The sequence below is a fragment of the Malurus melanocephalus genome, unplaced genomic scaffold (genome assembly GCF_030028575.1).
Source record: "Malurus melanocephalus ecotype Western Australia unplaced genomic scaffold, MMel_1.1 scaffold_237, whole genome shotgun sequence".
Lineage (NCBI taxonomy): Eukaryota > Metazoa > Chordata > Aves > Passeriformes > Maluridae > Malurus > Malurus melanocephalus.
Genome location: NW_026623469.1, coordinates 521,847 through 543,212, shown reverse-complemented (window position 1 = coordinate 543,212; position 21,366 = coordinate 521,847). Strand labels below are relative to the sequence as shown.

At 58.5% G+C, this 21,366-nt stretch overlaps 2 protein-coding genes across 2 annotated transcripts; one reads left to right on the top strand and one right to left on the bottom strand.

Moving 5' to 3' along the window:
* Positions 1–1,280: 1,280 nt before the first annotated feature.
* On the bottom strand, positions 1,281–13,012 carry ZDHHC9 (zinc finger DHHC-type palmitoyltransferase 9). Its single transcript, XM_057375021.1, has 10 exons — positions 12,949–13,012; positions 12,290–12,583; positions 5,355–5,515; positions 4,646–4,804; positions 3,705–3,842; positions 3,511–3,559; positions 3,146–3,248; positions 2,909–3,012; positions 2,628–2,793; positions 1,281–1,921 (listed from the first exon to the last, which is right to left on the bottom strand). The coding sequence occupies exons 2-10, from the start codon at positions 12,454–12,456 to the stop codon at positions 1,817–1,819; spliced, it is 1,152 nt and encodes a 383-aa protein (XP_057231004.1). The 5' UTR covers positions 12,457–12,583; positions 12,949–13,012; the 3' UTR covers positions 1,281–1,816.
* Positions 13,013–14,318: 1,306 nt separating this feature from the next.
* UTP14A (UTP14A small subunit processome component) lies at positions 14,319–20,430 on the top strand. The gene is made up of 14 exons (XM_057375024.1): positions 14,319–14,508; positions 14,754–14,824; positions 15,019–15,083; positions 15,195–15,337; positions 15,441–15,596; positions 16,559–16,678; positions 16,919–17,013; positions 17,092–17,215; positions 17,299–17,376; positions 17,814–18,177; positions 18,292–18,665; positions 19,016–19,203; positions 19,270–19,369; positions 19,699–20,430. Exons 1-14 carry the CDS (start codon positions 14,350–14,352, stop codon positions 20,008–20,010), a joined length of 2,349 nt encoding a protein of 782 aa, XP_057231007.1. The 5' UTR covers positions 14,319–14,349; the 3' UTR covers positions 20,011–20,430.
* The last annotated feature ends 936 nt before the right edge of the window (positions 20,431–21,366 follow it).

The window sequence follows — 21,366 nt, the reverse complement described above, 5'->3', positions numbered from 1 at the left end:
AAAAAAAAAAAAAAAAGAACACCGAACCCTCACCCAACCCCTCCCTTCTTTCTGGAGACCCTGATCAGTGCAGGCAGGTCCTGGCAGGCAGCACTCCACAGACCGCATGGAACAGGGAGCAGCAGAGCCAAAAAAATACACCTTTTCACACCGAAATGGAGATTTGGTCAGTAGCGTGTTGGGGCAACTCCCACGGGGTGGGGCGCAGGACCCCTGTCTCAGGGGGAAGTGATGGAACGGGACTGGTTGCAGGGCCATGGCAGGGAGGCCGGGGCTCCTTCCCTGGCACATTCCAGCTGGGAGCAGCTCTGCCCTCTCACCTGGGAGAGAAGCCCCCAGCACGGCAGGAGAGGGGGCAGTGCTGGTGCCACTGTAACAYCACCCCACTGGCTGCCAGCCACAGCCCAGGGCCAGGGTGAGGAGCAAGGTGGGAGGCACAGGCCAGGCTCTGGAGGGAGCAGGATCACGGCTGCACACACTCCACAGCCCTGCTGACAGCAGAGTGGCACAGGAGGCCAGGGATGGAGCAGCAGCAATTGCCACAGCCAGGCAGGAGCAGCACGGACACACAGGACTGGGCAGGCAGGAGCCTGGAGCKGCCATCCACCAGCACACAGGCACGGGGGGACACAGCAGTGCCCAGCACCGGTGGCGTGGGGGGCAGAGCTGCCAGGGCGTGGAAYGGCCTCTCCACCAGCAGCCTCTGCTGGGACCCCACAGATGTGAGGGTCCTGCCAGTGCAGGACAGGAACTGTGGGGTGGGGGGAACCCTGCCAGGGCACAGAGCTCTCCCACCGTCCCCTCAGCCTCTCCTCCTCTGCTGAGGACACACCAGTGACCAACACCACACAGCCCAGCCCCACGCAGCTGGCACAATCCCAGGAAGATCCAAGGCCTCCAAAGCCAGTCTAGGATGGCTGAGAACTGCAGAACAAGGCAAGGGAAAGATGTGGGGATGCAATAACACAACACAGAATCAGGTTGAGGTTCTGCAAAGCAGCCCTGCCACAGCCAGTGGAGGAGGGCTGAGTGTGGAAACACGCCAGCAAATGTAGCCCCAGCAGCAGCCAGTGGCACAGGCAGACCCTTTCCTGCAGCTCGGTCCACCCTGGCACAACTGCTCTGTGATTGCCGAGGGGCAGGGAGCTTCCCCCTCCCTCCCTCAAAGCCCCGATGTGGTGTGAGCCCCACAGCAGGGTGGGAAGGAAGGTCCCCTCACAGCTGCTGCCTTTCTACATCACGTGAAAAGGAGCTCAGGAAGAAACCTACTTAAAAAACACTGCCAGCAGAACTCCTCTCACTTGTTTGGGTCCTTTGGGCACCAAAATGTCTCCCGACAAGCCTTGCCACGCCAACCACAAAACAATGCAACAGATTAGAGGAAGGAGGGAGGAGGGGACAGAGGACGCTGCTGCCATGATTGCTTTCTCCTTCGCGTGGGGGTTCCTCAGCAGGAGGGAGCAGGCCAGCCCTAATGGCCTCACCTGGTCAGAGCTGGGCCCAGGCGCAGGGACAGCCCCAGCCCTGAGCCAGGATGGAGCTTCCAGGACAGCCCACAGAGCCAGAGGCCCAGCCCCAGCTATGGGCAGACCTACCTCGGTGGTGGCAGTGCCCATGGTGACCAGGACCTGCCACCCGCTCTTACTGTCCTGTGCCACCGTGCCAGGCCAGCGCCACCTGCACTGTGGTGAGTAATGAGTAAAGCAAAATGGCCATGGGGAATCAGATGCCTGCCATCCAGCCCTTCTCCTCCTCTCCTCCACCACTCCCAGCTTTGACCAGACAAAACAAGAAAGTTCTCCCTTCCAAGCAGATGCTAGTGCTCCGCTCGCCCAGAATCTGGGGAGGGCACCAGCAGCTCCCCAGGCGTTTGCTGCTTCTCTTCGGGCCTCTCGGCGTTGCTCATGGACAGCGCAGGGATCTGGGGAGAGAGGACACAGTGACCTGCAGGAACACCCCTTATGCAGAGCCCGAGCACACAAGCCCCACAGCGCCGCTACTGCTTCCAGATCCACTGGCAGCAGCCTCAGCTGGCCTTGGGAAAAGGAGGAACCAGGAACCAGGGCCACCCAAGAGGCAGAAACAGCTGGACTGCTCCAGCAGAAGCGTCTGGACTATATCCACCAGAGAAGCAGCAGCTCATGCCCAAGCAGGATCAGGCCCAGCCATTTCCCACCATGTTCATGGAATAATTTAGATGGGAAGGGCACTCTGGAGGTCTCCTGTCAAACCATGTCCTTAAAGCAGGGCTAATTTCAAACACAGAGCAGGCTGCTCAGGGCTGTAGCACCATTCTCCAAGGTGTGACAGCCTTGTAGCTCACACACAGAACCAGAATAAGATGCCTACAACCTCCCAGTCCTCCCTAAYCCTGCCAAGCTCCACAGGCAACAGCTTTCTGAGGGCTCTCATGGCAGGACTGATCTCCAAAGGCGTAGCMAGCTTTGATCTCCTTTGAGGAAATCCAAGGAAACCAAGATACAGTGGTTTCCAGGGTTGAAGCAAACAGGCTTTTCAGCAGCAGCCTCTCAGCATGGCCCCCCATGTTGTTTTGTCCTTCCTACGTCACACTCTCAGCTCTCTCTCACTGTCCCAGAGCCCCCCGAGCTCCCACGGGGATCACTCACAGCACTGGTAGGAGGAATGCTGCCATCCTGCTGCTTCATGCCACCTTCCTGGGCCTGCCCAGGGCCCTGCGTGGCCGGGGGCTCCTGCACACCGGGCCCCCGTGGGCACAAGCCCTCCTGCACTGTGCTCTCCTCCTGCTGCAAGATTCCCCGTCTGTCCAGGACACTGCAAAAACACAGCCAMGCCATCAGAAACCCACATCACCCCAAATCCCATCTCTCTTCCCAGCAGGAGAAGTGCTGGTAGAAGACAAAGGTCAAGGCTTCCCCTGGGAGCTCACCTGGGTGGCAGGGGCCCACAAAGCACCTCACAGCAGTTCTTCACTATGTTGCCGTGGCTGTAGGGATTCTGCACACGGTTCTTCCCAGTCCAGGACCCCTTAATCTGAAACAGWCAGGCACAAGGTCAGGTTTACTCCAGGAACACCCTGCCCCAGCCCCCAGATCCCCGTGTTGTGCACAGATGTGACACATTGAGAAATAGCAACAGCTCAGAGGAAGAGGAAGGCTCTACTTACGTCTTCGTTGGTTGTCTGATTCAGTGCCACCAGGAAGGTGTGGAACCCAGTCAGCCCCACCACCGACCACAGTGTAAAGAAACAGATGAGCACCTCTAGTACAGTGAGAACAGTTAAGGACTGAGAACAGCCTGAGAGCAGGCCCAGCCCACTTGTTACTGCYCCCAGAAACAGCAATGTCTCTTCCTCTCCTGACCACTGTCTTCTGTTTTATTCTCCCAAAAGCCATGAAACTGCTCCCCACATTGTCGTCAGGGGGAAAATGCTTGGAAAGACAGCGTGGCATAGGCAGCCACTCCACAACGCAGCTCCCACTAACCCCCACCTTGGAGAGCAGCCAAGCCCTCGGGACCATGGAAGGATATGTCCCTGGGGTTTCCTTCAACGTGTTCAGAAACCCAATCTTCAGAGATTCTCCAATACAAAAAGAGAGAGATTTTTTAATCTGGAACATCCCATTGAGTCCAGTTCCCTTTCCCACTCCATCACACCCRTTCATACCACCATCTGCAGCCCCACTCCCTTCCTCCCAGCCATCCAGCTTTCCAGGCAGACTCACTCAGTGCTACGTAGACAATGTTGAAGGTGAAGATGTAGATGGTAAGCAGGGAGAGCGAGAGGATGAAGAGGTAGAAGTAGCGGTAGTTCCTCTTCCCCACGCAGTTGCCCACCCAGGGACAGTGATGGTCAAAGCGCTCTGGGGAAGGCAAGATGAAGATCAGCACTGCCCTGGCATGGCCATGCTCACCTTGAGATCCTTGCTCCTGTGCTCTCACCTCAAAAATTCCCCAGGCTGACACAAACTGCCAAGTCCAATCCTCTGCTCAYTCAGGACCCCCTTTTCAGGAGGTCAGAAAGTCTCAAATCATTTTATAATGAGTAATTTTGCACATTAAGAGAGAGTTTGAGCTTGACACCTCWTGTGTCTTCCCTCCCTGGGGTACAACAGCCACCGTACACAGTTAGGTGACGGCCTGGGGGTCCCAAAGTTCTAACCCTGGAATAATCAGAGGGTTCAAGGAACTGTCTAAAACACACAAAGGCTGGGAATTTGAAGGGGAGGAAAKGGGTCCAWAAGGATGGGATTTCTGAMTAGAGCAGTGATGCTGAGGATGAGCCAGTTACATACACAGAAGGAAGACAACAATCAGGGGACCCCAGAGAATGGCACAATCTCTGCGCCGATGAAGGAGCTGCTGTCACCTGAGATACAACTCACCAGTGGAACCCTCCAGCCCTGCAAGGCCAGAGTCCAGTGGAACTCAAAACCAAGCTGTATACRTACACAGAGTAGCTGGACTCAGGTAGACTGATTATTGCCAAAGTCTTGGCAAAGAGGAAACACCTGGCTACAGGTTTTGAGCAAACCTCAAGCTCCTTGAGTGCAAGACAAAGACACTCAAGAAGTCCTGAGCTGCCAGCACAAGCCTGGGCGTGGGTCTGTCCCTCTCACAAGGCTCTGCGAGGAGCAGGGGCAGGCCCAGCCCAAGCCYCACTCACCCACACAGTTGTCACAGATGCTGCAATGCGAGGCGCGGGGCGGCCGGAAGATCTTACACGTGTAGCAGTACTTGAGCTTCACAATCTGGTTGTTGATCTGGAAGTTCTTRATGCGCGGGGGCGGGCGCTGACCCTGTGGCACGGTCCCGTTGGTGGCCTCTGCCAGAGAGAACCGGGCACAGATCGCACCTGCTGCTACAACACGACAGGMCCCAAATGACAACTCATTTTCCTGCCTTTCCTACCAGGGCAATCAAAGCCTGCTGGCTCTGAAGCCWGAAGCTCCAGCTCTGCTCACGCAGGCCAGAGCCAACCTGTCAGCTTGGAGGCAGGRAAAGGGATGCCAGAGTTTTCATGGGCACGTTGAGAGTGGGCAGGGTGTTGTCACCCGAATCCACCAAACCTCCTTTCTCCCTGAAGGATCAAGGGGACCACTCTTTCTGCACCCCTTCTCAAAAGCAAACTGCGTTTGTATGTACATGGCTATGGGGAAGAAAGCAGCAGGTGAATGGGCTCCCAGAGAGGGATGCAGGTACATTGTGCTGCCTTTTTGAGGCTCGGCCAAGCACAATGAGCCAGCAGATTGGGGCAATCCTSACTTCTGGAGGTCCAGCCAGGAAGATAAGCTCTGCAGGGATCGTAACCTAGAAATACGCCATAAATAGAGAGGCTTTTCCAGCCCTCACCATCTTGGCCACTCCACACTCACCGATCTCCATCTCAATGAAGGCTGCCTCATCGGGCAGGGCCCTTGGGATCACCCCAGGGTCGCTGAAGCTCGTCCGCAGCAGTGTGGCCATGGCGAACAGGAAGAGAACTGCTGCAAACACAGGGATGGCTGGGGACAGCTGGACGGCCAGGTAGCGGCACCTGCGGACACCGGGTGGGAGGCAATGAGTCAGAGTCTGCCAGCACCAGGCCGAGMGCCTGGCACCTTCTCAGAGCCCGGGTGCTCCCGAGCACTGCTTACATCTGGAGCAGAGAGCCTGTTCTGTACATCCTTCTGATCCCACCACCACCAGGAAGACTCCTGGGGCATTTCCAACAACCAGGCACAATCACAGCATCTCTRTGTTTCCACCAGCCAGGCATGGATGCTTCCCAGCATTTGCTGTGTTTTCAGCTCCCGTTTTGGGCGATGCCAGAAACACAACCAGGCAGCTGATGAGACCATGTCCATTAGACTGCTGCTGCCAAGGGATGGGCCAGACCACTGGGAGAAGCATACAAGACCTGGTCAGGGGCCCCATCCCTGGAGTGCCRGAAGGCACAGAAGCCTGGGGGGATGTGGGAATCTCTGGCTGGCCCCTATAGGGCTGCCACTTCCATTGCCACAGAAATTATTGGGATTGAGTACATTCTGTGCTTCTCAGGAATGGATTCCTGTGGTAGCGCAACATTTCCATGCAACAAGAGATCTAGCTTCCTTTGGCTTTTCTGAGACAAGGAACTAGAAYGCTCCAAATAAAGCAGAAAGGCTCCTGCTTTGAGACTCCCCTAGCTCAAAAGGGAACAAGGTTTGTTTGCTCTCTAAGTGCAGCAAGGCCCAATGAGGAGTTTGTGGTACTGATCCCACTGATGGAGAAGATGCAAAGGGAGCATGGGACTCATCTCACCATGGCTGTGCTGCTCTTGGACACCCACAGCCATGTACCCATAGGCACTGCAGCACAGKCTGTGTGGGAGGCCTGGGCAGAAGTCATGGCTTAGAGACATACTGGGCTGGAAGAAAACACATTTTTCCCTGATTCCCTCAGAAAACCCCACTGATGTTGGGGTAGAGTTCCAATGCTATGGTTTAAGGGAAACCTCACCTAAAACCCACCACTTGAACTATGTCTCACCTCTCCTTCACACATCCCTTCTCTGGGTGCCTCCTGATGCAGCTGGGCACCCAGGTTCTCAGGCACCTGGCTTTCTAGGACCCACCCTTTATCCCTTCTGGTAAAGGGTGGATCCAATCCAGACTCCTGCTGTTCTACAGTTACTCTCCACAGGAGCATCATGTTGCCGCCAGAGAGGTCAGGGATTATCCTCCCTGCGGGGGCTGCCATCCCAAGCATTTCCCTGATCTCCACAGCACTATTTGATTCTGGACAGCATTCCCACCACAGATTCCCCAAACATAGTGCAGTTCCCAACTCCAGCTGGCAGCACCAAGAGACGCAGGCCCACTGCAGGAACATTCCCCAGGCCATTGCTTGACTCCAGTGGTTGTCCCCATCRTGTGACAAGGGCAGCAGGGCTACACACTGAAGCTACAGCACACTTTAGTCAATGCTGCAACACCAGGAGCCCACAGCAACACACAGGACCTGGCCCCTAAACCAACATCCTTCATTTCAGACACTGCACATTCTGCAGTTCCCTAAAACAATGTCCCTTTACTCAGATCTGCCCACAGACAAAGAACTGGAGGGCTGAGCTTATCGTCTTCAGGCAGCCCAAGATAACTTTGCATTCCCTTTGTAAGGGCAAAGTCCAGGGAGAGCTGCGAGTCAGCCAGTGAGTATACAAAGACCTTAGCCCATTTTGGATAGAAATATGGTGTTAGGAATATGGAACATGGATTTAGGTGCAGGTCAACCTCTTCTCCCAGGCAATCAGTGACAGGACAAGAGGACACAGCCTCAAGCTATGCCAGGAGTGGTTCAGGTTGGACATCACGAGAAATTTCTCCATGGAAAGGGTGGTGAGGCATTGGAAGGGGCTTCCCAGGGACATGGTGGAGTKGGAATCCCTGGAGTTGTCCAAGGAACAACTGGATGTGGCACTCAGTGCTCTGGGCTGGTTGACAAGGTCACAGGTTGGACTTGATGGTCTTGGGGATCTTTTCCAACCTAAATGATTCTGTGATTATTCCTTGAAAAGCTAGACAYTGTCTGCCACAAAGGGCTCCAGCCTGACCCTTGTCCAGCCAATACAACAGCTTTTGGAACCGCTGTGACAACATGAACATATTGTGGGTTTAAATACGGATCCGTGAGCTGTGCTAAAGCTGAGCCATGGCTCTCCTGCTTCTGCACAGGCTTAGCTTACTTCCCTCAGCTGGGCTGGGTTCTGTGGCCCCTAGCAGGTGAGGACAGAGGTGAGARCCAGAGGAGCTCCCACCATGCTGAAACTGCATCCCAAGCCCCAGGGTGGAGTCCACCAGTGCCTCCCATCCTCCACTGTGCTAATGGAGCCTCACTCTTTGGGAGGTGACTTTCAGGGAACACATCCACGGCAGGGAAAGCAACAACACAAGGTCCTGAGTTGGTACTCAGGTGCTCATTAGCACTGGGGTATCTACAGTCTATGCCCTATCTCAAATATTTCAATGCCCAGGAACAGACATTTAAAGATCTTTTGTTTAGGACAGTTCAGAACTAACAGAGATGCTCTGTTGGCACGTGAGGATGCTGCTCCCACACTCCTAGCACCGTATCTGCGCTCTGGGGCATTCTGTCACCAAAAAGCAGACAGTAACAGCCCTATCACAACTCATCATTGTGGCAGGGTGGGCTGGGGGCAGGAAGGGTGAACAAAGAGATCATTGGAATGGGGAGAAGCGGGAGAAGCAGCTGGGAGATGCCATGGGTTACAGTGCTTGGCCGCTTGGGAAGGTCTGTTGTAATCAGCACACTGAGCAAAGCTCTGGAGGAAGGCGAAAGCCAACCCCTTTGACAGGGACTGCAGCCACAGCCACAGGGCAGCACATCTCCTAGGCAGGCCCCACCAGGGCTCGGCACAAGCTCCTCAGTGTCACTCACTCATGCCTCACCTGCAAATTACCTGTTTAACTTTCCYCAACTACAGAGCAACCACACCGTGTGCCTGGTCTGAGTGCCAGCAGAGCAGTATCTTTCCCAAATGCCTGACCCTCCCCAGGGCACTTCAGCCTGGCTGTGCTGGGCTGTGCTGTTCATACCAGCTCTGGGATAGCGTCCAGGAGCCGCTGTGTTTGYGGTAAGTGTGGAAGCGGCTGCTCCAAAATCCGGCCGCACCACAACACTGTGCCCAGGCCCTTCCCAGCAGCACCAGGCAGAGTTGGAGCTCTCCATGGAACCTTTCCCCACCTGCCAGCACTGATACATCAACTGTCAGCACACCCCATGTGCTTCTGCCCCAACTGAGGCAGAAGACTGACCCATTTTGTTGACATTTGACAGCTTTTTTCCTGGCTAAAAATCCAATCTCTGCACAGGCAAAGCACCCCAAGATCCACTCAGGAATGGGGTGCTACAGAGGATGAGGAGGCTACAGGAAGGAAGAAGTCATCTCCTGAGAAGGAACCCACATAGGAGAAGGTCAATCCAAACCCCAGGTGTGGCCACGTCCCCCAGAAATAGGAGCAAAACAAGCTGAACTCAAGACATCAGAAAGTTCACTCCTACTAAGAGTAAAGACAATGGTTAAAAAGCACCAATTTAACTCATGTGTAAGTTTTGACTATGCTTGACACAGATCTAACCAGAGGTAACACCAACTCAGAGGCCCCTCTGTCAGTCTTAGGTCTCTAGGGTTTGGAAAACAAAACTTAATTTTTAAGTCACACAAGGGGCAGCATAGGTTTTTTCAACTCATCAGAAAACAAAGACATTTTCAYCTCTACATAGAAAGTAGGAAAAAGAAAGTGACAAACATGCCTGGACACTGGAAAATCCAAGGGCAGCCTCTTCCTGAGGAGACTGTTGCTGGTGCTTTTGTGCCTCTGATGTTTAYAGACGTCAAGTTTTATGCTGAAAAGCCAGAGACAAAAGAAATCCCATTCCCTTCGGCTGAACGTGGAACTCACTTCAGGAGAGACAGGAACTGCAAAGGGGATTCCCAGAGAGCAGACACCACATCCCATCATCCCAGTTCCTAAAGGCATTTCTCAAGTGGTTTATCTGGTTTTCTCCTCATGCTGGAACACCTCGAGCAGAYTTAACAGCTAAGTGCCCCACCACAGGGCTGACACACCATTAGGAGTCTGAAACAACACCAAGAGGATGTGAAACTGAATTTTACGGGATGCATTACGGGGCAGACCCAGTTAAACACAGGTCTCAGATTGCACAGGGTACAGTCCCAAGCAGTGGGAGCTGCTCCCTGCCGATGTAGGTGTGAGAGGTGCCCTTGGGCAGAGGACTTTGGTTGCTGCAGAGCCCTTCCCGGGAGCCAGCAGAGCTCTGTCCCTCTGCCTTATCTAAGAGGGAGGAGTTGGATCACAGCAATGAGTTCTGCCAGCCTCTGGGTCCTGTTTGCTCCTGGATGGAGACATTTGCCTGATCCCAGACCACGGCGCTGCAGTTTGAAGGATCAAAACACAGAATTTCCCACACACAGGGATGAAGTGGCTCAGCCCGCTTGCCTGTGGACACCACAGAGCAGCCGACAACACTGGAGATATTCGGAGGAAAAAAACACCAGCACCAGCAGCAGCAGCAGCAGCAGCCCCACGAGTGCGGCCATCGCTCCAGGGCTGGGGAGGATCCTGCCGCCGAGGAACGGTGCATTTCTCCTGACGCAGGTGAAAGTCCCCACCGGCCTCGGCTGTAACTGGAGCCAGCGCAGCCCGGAGCACCGAGATCAAGCCCAGCCCGGCGCAGGGCGAGCAGCCAGACAGATCCTGGCTCCAGGCACCCCGGAGCTGTGCTCAGACAAGGTGTGACTGCGCAAGTGATTCAGCTGAATGGAGCAGGCACCACGGCACAGGCAGCCTGCAGTGAGCGGGCAGCGAGGGAAAGGGCTCTCCGCCCACCACCGGCTGCCGCGCTCCAAATCCAGACACGAACTTCAAGGGGGAAACTAGGAATTTCCATGCAAACACTAAAGAATCTGCCAAATACTGAGACAAATGATCAACAYGGTGAAAAATCAAGGCTGAGATCCTCACGCAAAACTCCTTACGCATACCGGGCAGGCAGGGATCCCAAGCAGCCAAGCTGCTTATCTCAACCTGATCAATGAAATAGAAGCCTTGGGGAGTGTTTCCAGCTGGGAAGACAACATTTCATCCCTATCCCAAATTCAAAAATCCCCGAACAAGTTCAAAACAATCCCCTCTCTTCCAAACAAAAAACACAAAGGTGTTCTGCACTGAAAATCAAATGGGAATTTGGGTTTTCCCAACTTTTCCTTATCTCCCTCAGATGAGTTAATTAAAATTCAGAGGTGATCCTCTTCCCAGCAGCACTTCCCCCAAAGAGCCCATCCTCCAGCTCTAGGCATGGCCTGATTGCCTTGGTGCAAACGACCCCTCCACAGGCCTCTGCCTGCCAGAGCATGGAAAGGGACTCCTCAAGGAATTCCCAGTCACATCCCTGACTAACCATAGCCTAGGACTGGAAAACAGCCTTGGCTCACTTTGCCTAGCACAACCACAGCAGAGCGGGATGTGGTTCGCTCTCTTGCTACAGACAGGATCCACAGGGAACCAGAGCAATTATCCCTCAAATCAGTGTTTCTGGAGCAGCAATAAGCATTTCTGGAACAGCAACAATTATTAGTTCTTACTGTAAGGCAGGAAGGCTCAGCCCCATTTTTCAGATGAAAAAAACCCCAAACATCAAACCAAGAGCGGTGCACTTGGTACCTCAGAATTCACAGTCTGAGCCACAGACAATTTGGGAGAGCCACKCTGCGCTGGGCCAGGGAATGTAGAAACAAGTTCCCTGGCCTGGGAAACATGCTGTGGAAACAGCATCTGGGCCGAGGGCTTTATGGATCTGCARGAACAGCCAGGGCTTAGCCAACAAGCAGCTCCTTCCACTCGTTCTTCCTGGCTTAGCATGCTTTTGTGTTACTCAACCCTGTTTCAGCCCTTCTCCTGCTCCAGAACACAAACATGCCCATGGAGACCGAGGAAGGGAAGTTTTGCGTTGTTTAGCTGATCAAAGCTCATCCTCAAACCAGGCAACAGGGGAGTCCTGCCCTCTCCCACAGCATTGGCCCAGACAAACAGGCTTTTCCCTTTTTGCTTGTTTTTTTTTGATTTTAGGATTAGTGTAAGGTCAGCCTAACTCTCCAGCTCAGCTCCCAGGGAGAGCTGAGGGGAGGGAGCAGATCATTGTTTTCAGCAGGATCAAAGGTTTTGGCTGAAGATCTTTATGCTGTCGAGCTGATCTAAGAGGTGGCGGGACCCTTCCCGTGAGGGGCTCCAGTTGGGGGGTACTCTTCTGCAGTGCAGCCTGTGGGCTGGGGGCAGGTCAGACTGGCAGAAGCCCCAGGCTCACTCCTTATTAATCCTCCAGTTGGGGTAACCTCCCTGGTGAGGCTGAAACAGGGGCTGCACACTGCTCCATGGGTAGGGACATAGCCTGGGCTCCAGTGCTGCAGCAGCAGTGCCCTTGCACCCTGGCCATCCCAGAGCCAGGAACATTTGGGACAAGGGAATGCCAAGTCCCAGAGAGAAGGTGACCCGTGGGGAAGGAAGGGCTAGTGTCACCCAGCAGGGTTCCAACAAGGGAAGCATGACCCACGGGGATGCAGGGCCAGTGTCACCCCCGGCTCCGGCAGGGCCCATCCTCCTCAAAAGCACCAGGCTCAATCTCATGAGAGTGAAGAGGCAGATGTTGGACAGGGAGAGCCACACTCGGCCAGGCTGCACCGTACCAGCCTCCCTTCCCTCTCCCGAGGCCCCTCCCCACCCCCGTCCCGCGGGGTCCCCAAGGAACTCACTCGAAGGCGAAGAAGAGGGCACAGGTGCCGAGGATAAGGAAGAGTGTCAGGTAGAAGATGCCCTTCTGCCGGGCCATCATGATGCGGCCGTCGCAGCAGAAGGTGTTCCTGCCTGGCAGCTTCTCCCATTTCCGAACCACCTTCTTCCTCGCCACCATCACCGACATGGCGGGGCCGTCACTGGGGCGGCAGCGGCCGCCGCACGTTCGGGCGCTCCTGCTGCTCCTTCGCCGCCCGCGCGCCCGGCATCATCGGGGCCCCGCGGGGCTGCGCTACGCTGGGCTGGGCCGGCGGCTGCGGGAGAAGGAACGGGGAGAGCACTCGGTCAGCACTGGGGCGGCGGCAGCGGGGCGGCACCGGGGCGGCGGGCGGCGGCCGCCGTCGCCATGGAAACCTCGAGCCCGGGAGGGGCGTCGCCGTGGGAATCCACCAYGTAGGGGGCGCGGGGCGCGCCCAGGAAGACCCTCGGCTGGGCGGGAGGGGGCGGCGGGGAGGGGCGGCTCCGCACCRGGAGGAGACGGGGCAGGGCCGGGCCACACAGGGTTGGGCAGGGCAGAGCCCGCTCTGCGGGCGYCCCGGGACCCGAAGGGGAGAGAGCGGAAGGGAAGGGTTGCAGAGGGAACGGGAGAGAACGGGAAGGGCCTCACACCACCGCTCACCCGGTACCGGTGCCGCTCGGGCCGCGCTGGTCGCTCCCTCCGCGCCAGGCGGGGCCGCCACGCCCCGCGCCCCAAGGGGGTGGGGCCGCCACGGCCACTGGTCCCGCCGCGGCCTCGCCCCGCCCCGCCGCKTCCCGCCTGATCATTGGCCACGTGCGCTGTCACTCCGCGGTGGCTCCGCCCATCATCTCCGTAGCGCCTCTCCATTGGTCATCAGCGCTGTCACTTCGCGGCGACTCCGCCCACCCCGCTGCTTCTCGCCGGCCCATTGGCCACGCGCGCTGTCACTCCGCGCGGCTTGCCCCGCCCCGGTGCGGACAAGGGGGGGCGGGGCGGGGGCGAGGCAGGGCACGTGGCGGGGGCGGGGCGGGGTGCGGTGCTGCGGGGCCGGGGCCGCGGTCCCGCTTTGCCTCGGCCCGGTTCCACCCCGGCGGCTCCCGCCAGACGTCCTGAYGCAGACCTCGGCGGGACCCGACCGGCGCCACCTCCCGTTCGCCTTTTAGTTTTCTCGCACCGGATGCCCACAAGGACCGGGCTGAACCCCATCGCCGCGGGGAGCGCACGGGATGCTCCCGTCGGGAGTTCCCTGTCTCACCCCATTTTGCACAGCAGTTTTCACACGGTTTTGCACACCCAGACCCTGGGATTGGGTTCGGAGAATCCCCTGGCATCCCACCCCCGGCATTCCTCTCTGGCATCCCACACGCAGGACTCCCCGTGGGCACGTGGCTGCCRGCAAAGGCACGGCCCGGATAGTCAAATCCCAAGGGAAAAGACGGAACTTTCCCCGCGATTGTTGCTATGGAGACGTGAGCAGACSGGGAACAGCTCGTTATCCCTCTCCCTTCGGCAGGCCCCTGCCCCGAGCCCCGCTGTGCGCCCAGTTCGGGATGAAGGAGGAAAACGACAGGGAGGACTAGGAGGATGGATGCTGCGGGCGCAGATGACAGACACTGACAACTCTTAGTAGCTGAGAACTCCGTGCTTTTCCTCCAAGGATCCCTCGAATCCCATAAACCCAAAAATGCTCCCAGGAGCGGGGACCGGCCGGGCAGGAGGAGCTATAGGTGAGGGAGTTTCGTCCCCGAGCCCGCGGAACTGGCACGTCCCGGGGGAAAACGGCGAATCCTGGAATCACCGGGGCTGGGGGACACACGAGGGTCACGAATGGAGGGGAGACCTTCAGAGCTCCTCTGGGCCTGCGATGGGCWCCGCCGGCTCCCGCTGCCCGCCGAATCGGAGGCGTCCCGGGAAGGCCAGAGCTGGCCCGGAGCCCCGGGGGTCCCGTCCAAGGCCGGGACGGAGCTTTCCTTGTTCCGGTCCCTGCGGGTCCTCCCGCATCCGCCACGGCCCCCTCCGCCAGCCCCGCCCCGCCCCGCCCCGCCCGCCAAACTCACTGCCATGGCAACGCTGACGTCACGCGGGCGCGATTGGCGGCACGGCGCGAGGGCCCGGCGCGACACTCGGCCGTGGTTTCCGGCAGTACCGGCGTGCGGAGCCATGGCGGAGGAGGACCCGGCAGCGGCGGGGGCCGAGAGCGGGAGCGACAGCGAGGAAGSGGTGAGGCCACAAAAACCGCGACGGGCTCCCCAGGCGGCCTCCACCGCAGTTTGCGGGGCTCCGGACGGTCCYCTGGCCGGGGTGGGCGCAGCGGAGGACGGCGTGGCCTGGCCGCGGATGCCGAGCCCGAGACTTGGCTGGGCGGTGCCGGGGGACACGGAGAAGCACATAGGAGCGGGCGCTGGGGCCAGCCCCGTGGCCGCCTCTGCTGGGCCGGACCCGTGACCGCGTGTTCCGTGTGGCAGGGGCAGGAGGATGGCGAGCGGCGGCACCGGCGGCTCCTGGAGGCGATCAGCGCCTTGTCCGGACGGAAACGGTGAGTGGGGGGCATATGAGTCCCACATTTTGTCGCCGGGGCTCCTGCAGCAGCCGCGCCGTGAGAGTCTGCACAGGAAGAGGGGCAGGTGGAGCAGTTCTCGGCCCCGGCCCTCGAGCACCGGCCCCAAACCCTCCAAAGCACCCGGGGGACACGAGGAAGCTTTGGGGTTATTTGCTGTTCCTCTCTGGCAGGCAGAAGCTGGCAGAGCGCTCGGAGGCAAGCGGGCAGGTGTCTGAGTTCAACGTCACCTGCAAAGGTGGGCCACGGGGGTTGGGCAGGGTTCGGGGCTGGTACGTGTCTGCCCACGCAGAGCTGCTGTGGGGGTTGGGACCAATCCCTCACCTGGCACTGCCACACCTGTGCATAGGTGCTGGGGAAAAGCTCATTCTGTCAGAGCTGCTGCAGCCCATCCATCCCAAATCCACACTGGGCAGCGTGAGRAAGGAGCTCACCAGAGTGAAGCAGAAGGCAGCGGTGGAGCTGCCACTGAGCAAAGAGGAGGCCAAGAGGGTGAGTGCAGGGAGCAAAGGGGGTCTGAGCTGAGCCCCTGGTACCCCTGTGCCCCTCTCTGACAYTGGCGTCACGTTTCTCTGCCTGTCCTCTTCCCCTCCAGGTGGTGAGGGAGGCTGCCTATGTCACCACCTCGAAGGATGTGGGGAAGTGGCAGCAGGTGGTCCTGCAGAACCGGCGTGCGGAGCAGCTGGTGTTCCCACTGCAGCAGGACATTGCCACCGTCACCCCTCTGGAGAGAGTGACCTCGGCGTGGAAGGTGGGCACTGGGGGTCACACGGCCAGGGCATCTCTGGGGGTTTGGCCAGGATGTGTGCACGATCTGCGGCAGGCAGGTCTCTGTCTCCTGGCTGTGCTGGGAGCAGTGATGAGGTGAAGGCACAGCCTGTGGCTGACACATGGGGCAGGTGCCCATTGAGCTTGAGAAGGTTAAACACACATAGTAGGTATGTAAATTCCATCTGGAACAAGCCAGGTAAGGTGTGACCAGAGGACTTGGAGCCTGCTGTGTCCCCTCTACTCATTGTAGCCTCTCAGCCCCAGGCACACAGGCTGAGCCCACAGTGTTTCCATCCCTGAGCTGGGCYGGGCACCTGGGAATGTCCCCTGACCACAGGTGCTGAGGCAGAGGGGATTGGTTTGCCAAATCCTGCATGCCTGGAAACATTCCTTACAAAAGAAGGATGTGTTTGGTTTTGAATGCAAGTTCCTGTGGRGTTGTGCTGCTGGCAGGAAGAGTCACTGCCATCCTTGGGAGCTGTCAGATGCCCAGGTGAGGGAGGGGCAGCCCCTGCTGAACTTCCAACAAACCTGTTACATTGATCTGCCCAGARGTCCCTTTCTGTTTTGGAGGGACATGGGTTTCAGCCCCGTGCCRCCCCACTCRYCCCAGCCTGRCAGCACCAGGTTCACCGGCTCAAACTCCTGCTCCATGCACTTTGTCTAGTGCCCMTGGTCATGCTGCCTGGCAACCAGGATGCCATTTCTCTAATGTGGGAGGAATTCAGCTGCTTTCACCTGGCCATGTGGCTGGGAGGGTGCCCAAGGGCTGTAGCGTGGGACACGTGAGCAGAGCTGTGACCACCCAGTCCTCTAAGGAGGCGACCCTTTTGTGGGTCTCCCACAGACCTATGTGGGGGTAGTGAGAATGGGTGGGACATCCAGAGGAGCATTGGCCCTTGCAGTTCTCCTCATCTTCTTCTGTGTCTTCTGTCCCAACAGGCCCGAACTCCACTGGAGCAGGAGATCTTTGGATTGCTCCACAAGACACAGCAGCCCGTCACAGACCTGCTGCTGACACCGGAGGAGATGGCYTCACTGCAGGCCATGAGCTTGGAGGAGGTGAGGCTTCACTATRCTGGGCCCTGGCTCTGGGGCTTTTTCTTTGGCCCCAGCCCTCAATCTGTGCTACCTATCCCTCACTCCAAGCTCCCAGTACTCACCCAAACTCCCAGTGCTCATCCTGTGCTCCCCATCCCTCACCCCTTGCTCCCCATCCCTTACCCCTTGCTCCCCATCCCTCACCCCATGCTCCCCATCCTTCACCCTGTGCTCCCACTGCTCACCCTGTGCTCCCGGCAGGCCCAGCGCCGGCGGGCAGAGCTGCAAAAGGCCCGGGCACTGCAGTCCTACTACGAGGCCAAGGCTCGGCGAGCAAAGCGGATCAAGAGCAAGAAGTGAGGCTGTGCCTGGGCTGGGCTTGGTGGGAGGGCTGCCCTGCCCTGCCTCGCCCCTGAGCCTCTCCTGTGCCACAGGTACCACCGCGTGCTGAAGAAGAGCCGGAGGCGCCAGGCCCTGAAGGAGTTTGAGCAGCTGCACAAGTCGGACCCTGCGGCTGCCTTGGCACGGCTGGAGGAGCTGGAGCAGCTCAGGATGCAGGTGCTGCTTTGACACCTTTTCCGCATCATCGGGATGGCCCTGCTCATTGGGGAGCTGTGTGTGATTCTTCGCTGTTCCCCCAGGAGCGGATGAGCCTTAAGCACCAGAACAAGGGAAAGTGGGCCCGATCCAGGGCCATTATGGCTAAGTATGACCTGGAGGTGAGATCACGGAGCCACGCAAGGGCTTGGTGGGAAGAGACCTTAAAGCTTAYCCAGTTCCACCCCCTGCCATGGGTAGGGACACCTTCCACTAGGTCAGGTTGTTCCAAGCCCTTTCCAACCTGGCCTTGGACACTTCCAGGGATGGGGCAGGTGCAGCTTCTCTGGGCAGCCAGTGCCAGGGCCTCCCCACTCTCACCAGGAAGAATTTCCTATATCCCATCTATCCCTGCCTTCTGTCAGTGTGGAGCTATTCCCCCTTGTCCTATCCTTCCAGGCCATGATATAAAGTCTCCATCTCTTAAAAGTGCATTTATACATTGAAATACCATGGCGAGGTCCTCAGCACTGCCTGGGGAAGGGGGAGAGGCTGAAGTGGGCAGGGAGGGTGGGAATGTTGTCTCTGCCCTGTGTTGGAGCTTCTCGGTGTCCCCCAGGCCCGCAAGGCCATGCAGGAGCAGCTGGCCAGGAACAAGGAGCTGATGCAGAAGGTGCGGGTGCAGCCGCCTGAGGAGGAGCTGTGTGAGGTGCCCGAGGAGGATACCACGGCCCTGCCCGTGCCCACGGGGGCCAGYAGGGCTAATCCCTGGATGCTGGGCAAGCCCAGTGGCCTGGCCYCAGAGCCTGAAGCACAGGAGGGTCCCAGAGATGGTGCGGTGCCTGGTGCTGTGGAAAGCAAGGACGAGGTGGAGGAGGAGGAAGAGCTGTCAGAGGAAGAAGCTCTGCTACAAGACTTTGAGCAGAAGCGGCAGGCACGKCAGGAGCAGACAGGGAGCCCTGAGGGGCATGACGAGGAGCACGGTGAGGAGCTCGAGGCCTCAGGCTTGGTGGGCTGGGAATGCTGGGGCTGGACAAAGGAAGGGGGATCTGGGTCTCCTGCCTTGTGGAGTGACCATTTCTACCCTCAACATGTAGGTGCTGATGAGACTGAGGCTGGTGCTGAGCAGCCCAGGGACAGCCCACTCCCCCCAGTCTCTGCCAAGGATCTGGTGAGCGTGGGGCCACCCCCTCTAGCCCAGGAGCAGCTCCTGCTCTCTGAGCAGCTGTGCCGTGTGCAGACCATGGAGGATCTGGAGAGGCTGGCCAAGGRGGAGCTTGAGGAAGAACAGGAGAAGCTGGGATCTCCGAGAGCTGAGAAGCAAGTGCAGCGGCTGGAGGAAGGCAAGGTTGAGGACAGACATACCAAGAAAACACCAGCCAAGAGGAAGATAATCAGCTTGGAGGCTGTTGTGGATGGGAAGCCCCAGGAGATGGACTGCCCCAGCCTGCCTATGGTTCTGGAGGAGGAGGTGAGCAGGATGAGCCTCCCCTGTGCTCCCCAGTACCCAAAACATCCAACCAGTAATGGCCAAACCCTCTCCTGGTAACCYTAAACTCCATTCCAGTAACCCCAAACTTACTTTCAGTAACTTCCAGGAATTCCAAACCAATAACTCTAAACCTTCTTGCAGTAACTAGAAGCCCCAAACTAGTAACTGCCAGTATGCCTAAACCCCCTTACAATAATGCCCAGTAACTTTTACCCCCTTCCCACTCTCCCCAGTACTCACAAGCCCTCTCCCAGTACCTTCCAGTTTGTCCCAGTCTCTCCCAAATCCCCCAATAACCCTTAAACCCACTCTGCCTTGTCCTTCCACAGGAGGGTGGCATCGAGCAGCACGGGATGATCACGGAGGCCTTCGCTGGGGACGATGTGGTCGCTGACTTCCGCCAGGAGAAGCGCAAGGCCGAGGAGGCAACAAAGCCACAGCCAGTGAACCTGGTGCTGCCAGGCTGGGGCGAGTGGGGCGGCACGGGGCTGAAACCCAGCGCCAGGAAGGTCAAGAGGTGAGTGGAGCTCAGGGATGTGCCCAGCCAGCCCCATGCCGGCCCTGACCCCTCAGTTGCCCACAGGTTCCTGATCAAGCCACCGCCGGCGCCTCCACGGAAGGACCAGAACCTGGCCCACGTCATCATAAGCGAGAAGCGCAACATCCACGCGGCAGCACATCAGGTGAGGCACACCTGGTCTCCATGGGAGCTCCAGCACCTGGGTGGGCCTGGGGCATTCCTGTGATCCCTTTCCAAAACATCCTCAATCCGTGCCTGTAATCCCTGGCCRGTGCTTAGCTTCCAGCTTCAACAGCTCGGTAATGAAGGACAGAGCTGCTCCCATGGTGGTGATGGCTGTGCCAGTTGTCCTGAGCTCTGGTGGCAGTGGAAAGGGAAGCAGACTGTGAATGGGTCCTGGACAAGTGGGAAGCTTTGGGAATTGGGGGTGGCATGGGCTGGAAGAGCTGGGCTGGGTGGCTCAGCACCATTACCTCGGTGCTGTCCCCGCAGGTTAGCGAGCTGCCCTTCCCCTTCGAGCGGCACCAGCAGTTCGAGCAGAGCATGCGGATGCCCCTGGGCCCCACGTGGAACACTCAGCGTGCCTTCCAGAAGCTGACAGCCCCTCGCGTTGTCACCCGGGCCGGCCACATCATCCAGCCCATCTCGGCMGAGGACGTCCCTGACACGGCCCCCAGCAGCGGGGCTAGCCCCAGGGGCGAGACCATGCCCAGGAGGAAGGCTGTGCCACGGGGGAAGGCTGTGCCCAGGACAAGGGCTGTGCCTGGGGAGAAGGTGCAGCCCCAGCACCACAGAGCGCGGTAGCTCTGTGCCTGGAGCCTGGGGGCTCACGCTGGAGCCAAGGGAGGAATCAGGAGCAGCTCCCGGTTCTGTCCAGTTCTTTCTACCTCTTTCCTTGCAATAAAACCCAGGGCTGCCCTTTCTGTTCTGACTGCATCGCTACCTTGGYAGTGTCCAGGGCTAGGTTGGGCTGGTGCCCTCCATCCTATCCTTGGGGTCCATGAAGGGCCAGGTGCTTTGGCTGAGTTGAGGGTAAGAGGCTGGTCAAGAGCTCTCAATTGAGGCAGGTCTGGGAGCATGGTGAGGGGTTGGAATAGCTGCCACCATCCTGTCCTGGACCTTTGTGTTTTATATCCCCATTTTTGTACTTATTCTTGGCCAAAGGGGCTTTCTGCCCACTCTGTCAGCTGAGCCTGGCCTTGGGGTGTTGTCAGGTTCACCTGCCCAGCCCTATTAAACCTGATCACCTGGAAACAGGTGGTGCTGCTCCTCTGCACGTGCTGGGAACTGGCTCTGTCCGTGGACAACCKGCACTGCTGCTCCCCACCTCCGAGCCCATGCTTTGTGCCCAGCCGCCCCTCGGGGCGTGAGAGTGAGGTGCTGCTCCTTGGTTGGTCGGTGCATCCAGCACAAGTGGAGGGATGTGCCAGAGCCTCAKGGACTGGGCACGGATCCCTCCCTCCAGACCTATCCCCCCACTTCCCACGTGGGCTGTGCTTAGCGCCGGTTGGAGGAACACTGTCCGGCCCCAGCGCAGGAGCTGCTGCTGATCCCAGGAAACGTCCCTCGTGTCAAGGATGCCTTCTCCCACCTTGGCACCGCAGCCTGCCCCGGGCACAGCCTGTCCCCAGGGCCACCCTCCTCTCTTGCCACTGGGTCGAGAAAGGGGGATTGTCCTGTGGGGCCGGGGCGCAGGCACACCCCGTGTTGACTGCGGGTACCTCGTGACTCCCGCAGGGCTCTGGGTGCTGGCTCTTGCTGTGCTGGGAGGGGACTAGGGGCTGACGTGGGGCCGGGGACAGTCTGTGTCTCAGCCCTGCCGCAGACCCAGCCCRGGAGCGGGGGTGGTCCCCTGCAGCGCCCGGGGCGGGGGGGTCAGGGAACGCTGGCCTGTGGTGGGGCCACGGTTGTGTTGCTTTGGGGAAAAAAAAAGAAAGGAAGCGGAGAGCACTTCCGTGCCATGATGYCGAGAGCCCCTCGCGGGCTGGTGGCCCCAGCAGAGCCTGCGTCCCTCTGCCATGGGAAACCTTCGCCCCGGGGATGCCGTGAAGGGCGGGGGGTGGTGATGATGTGTCGTGTTTGTTTTAGTAAAAGGTGAAGCGCCCTGAGCAGGGGGAGGCAGCGTCCACTGCCAGCCCCTCCACCTGCCTGCAGTCCCCC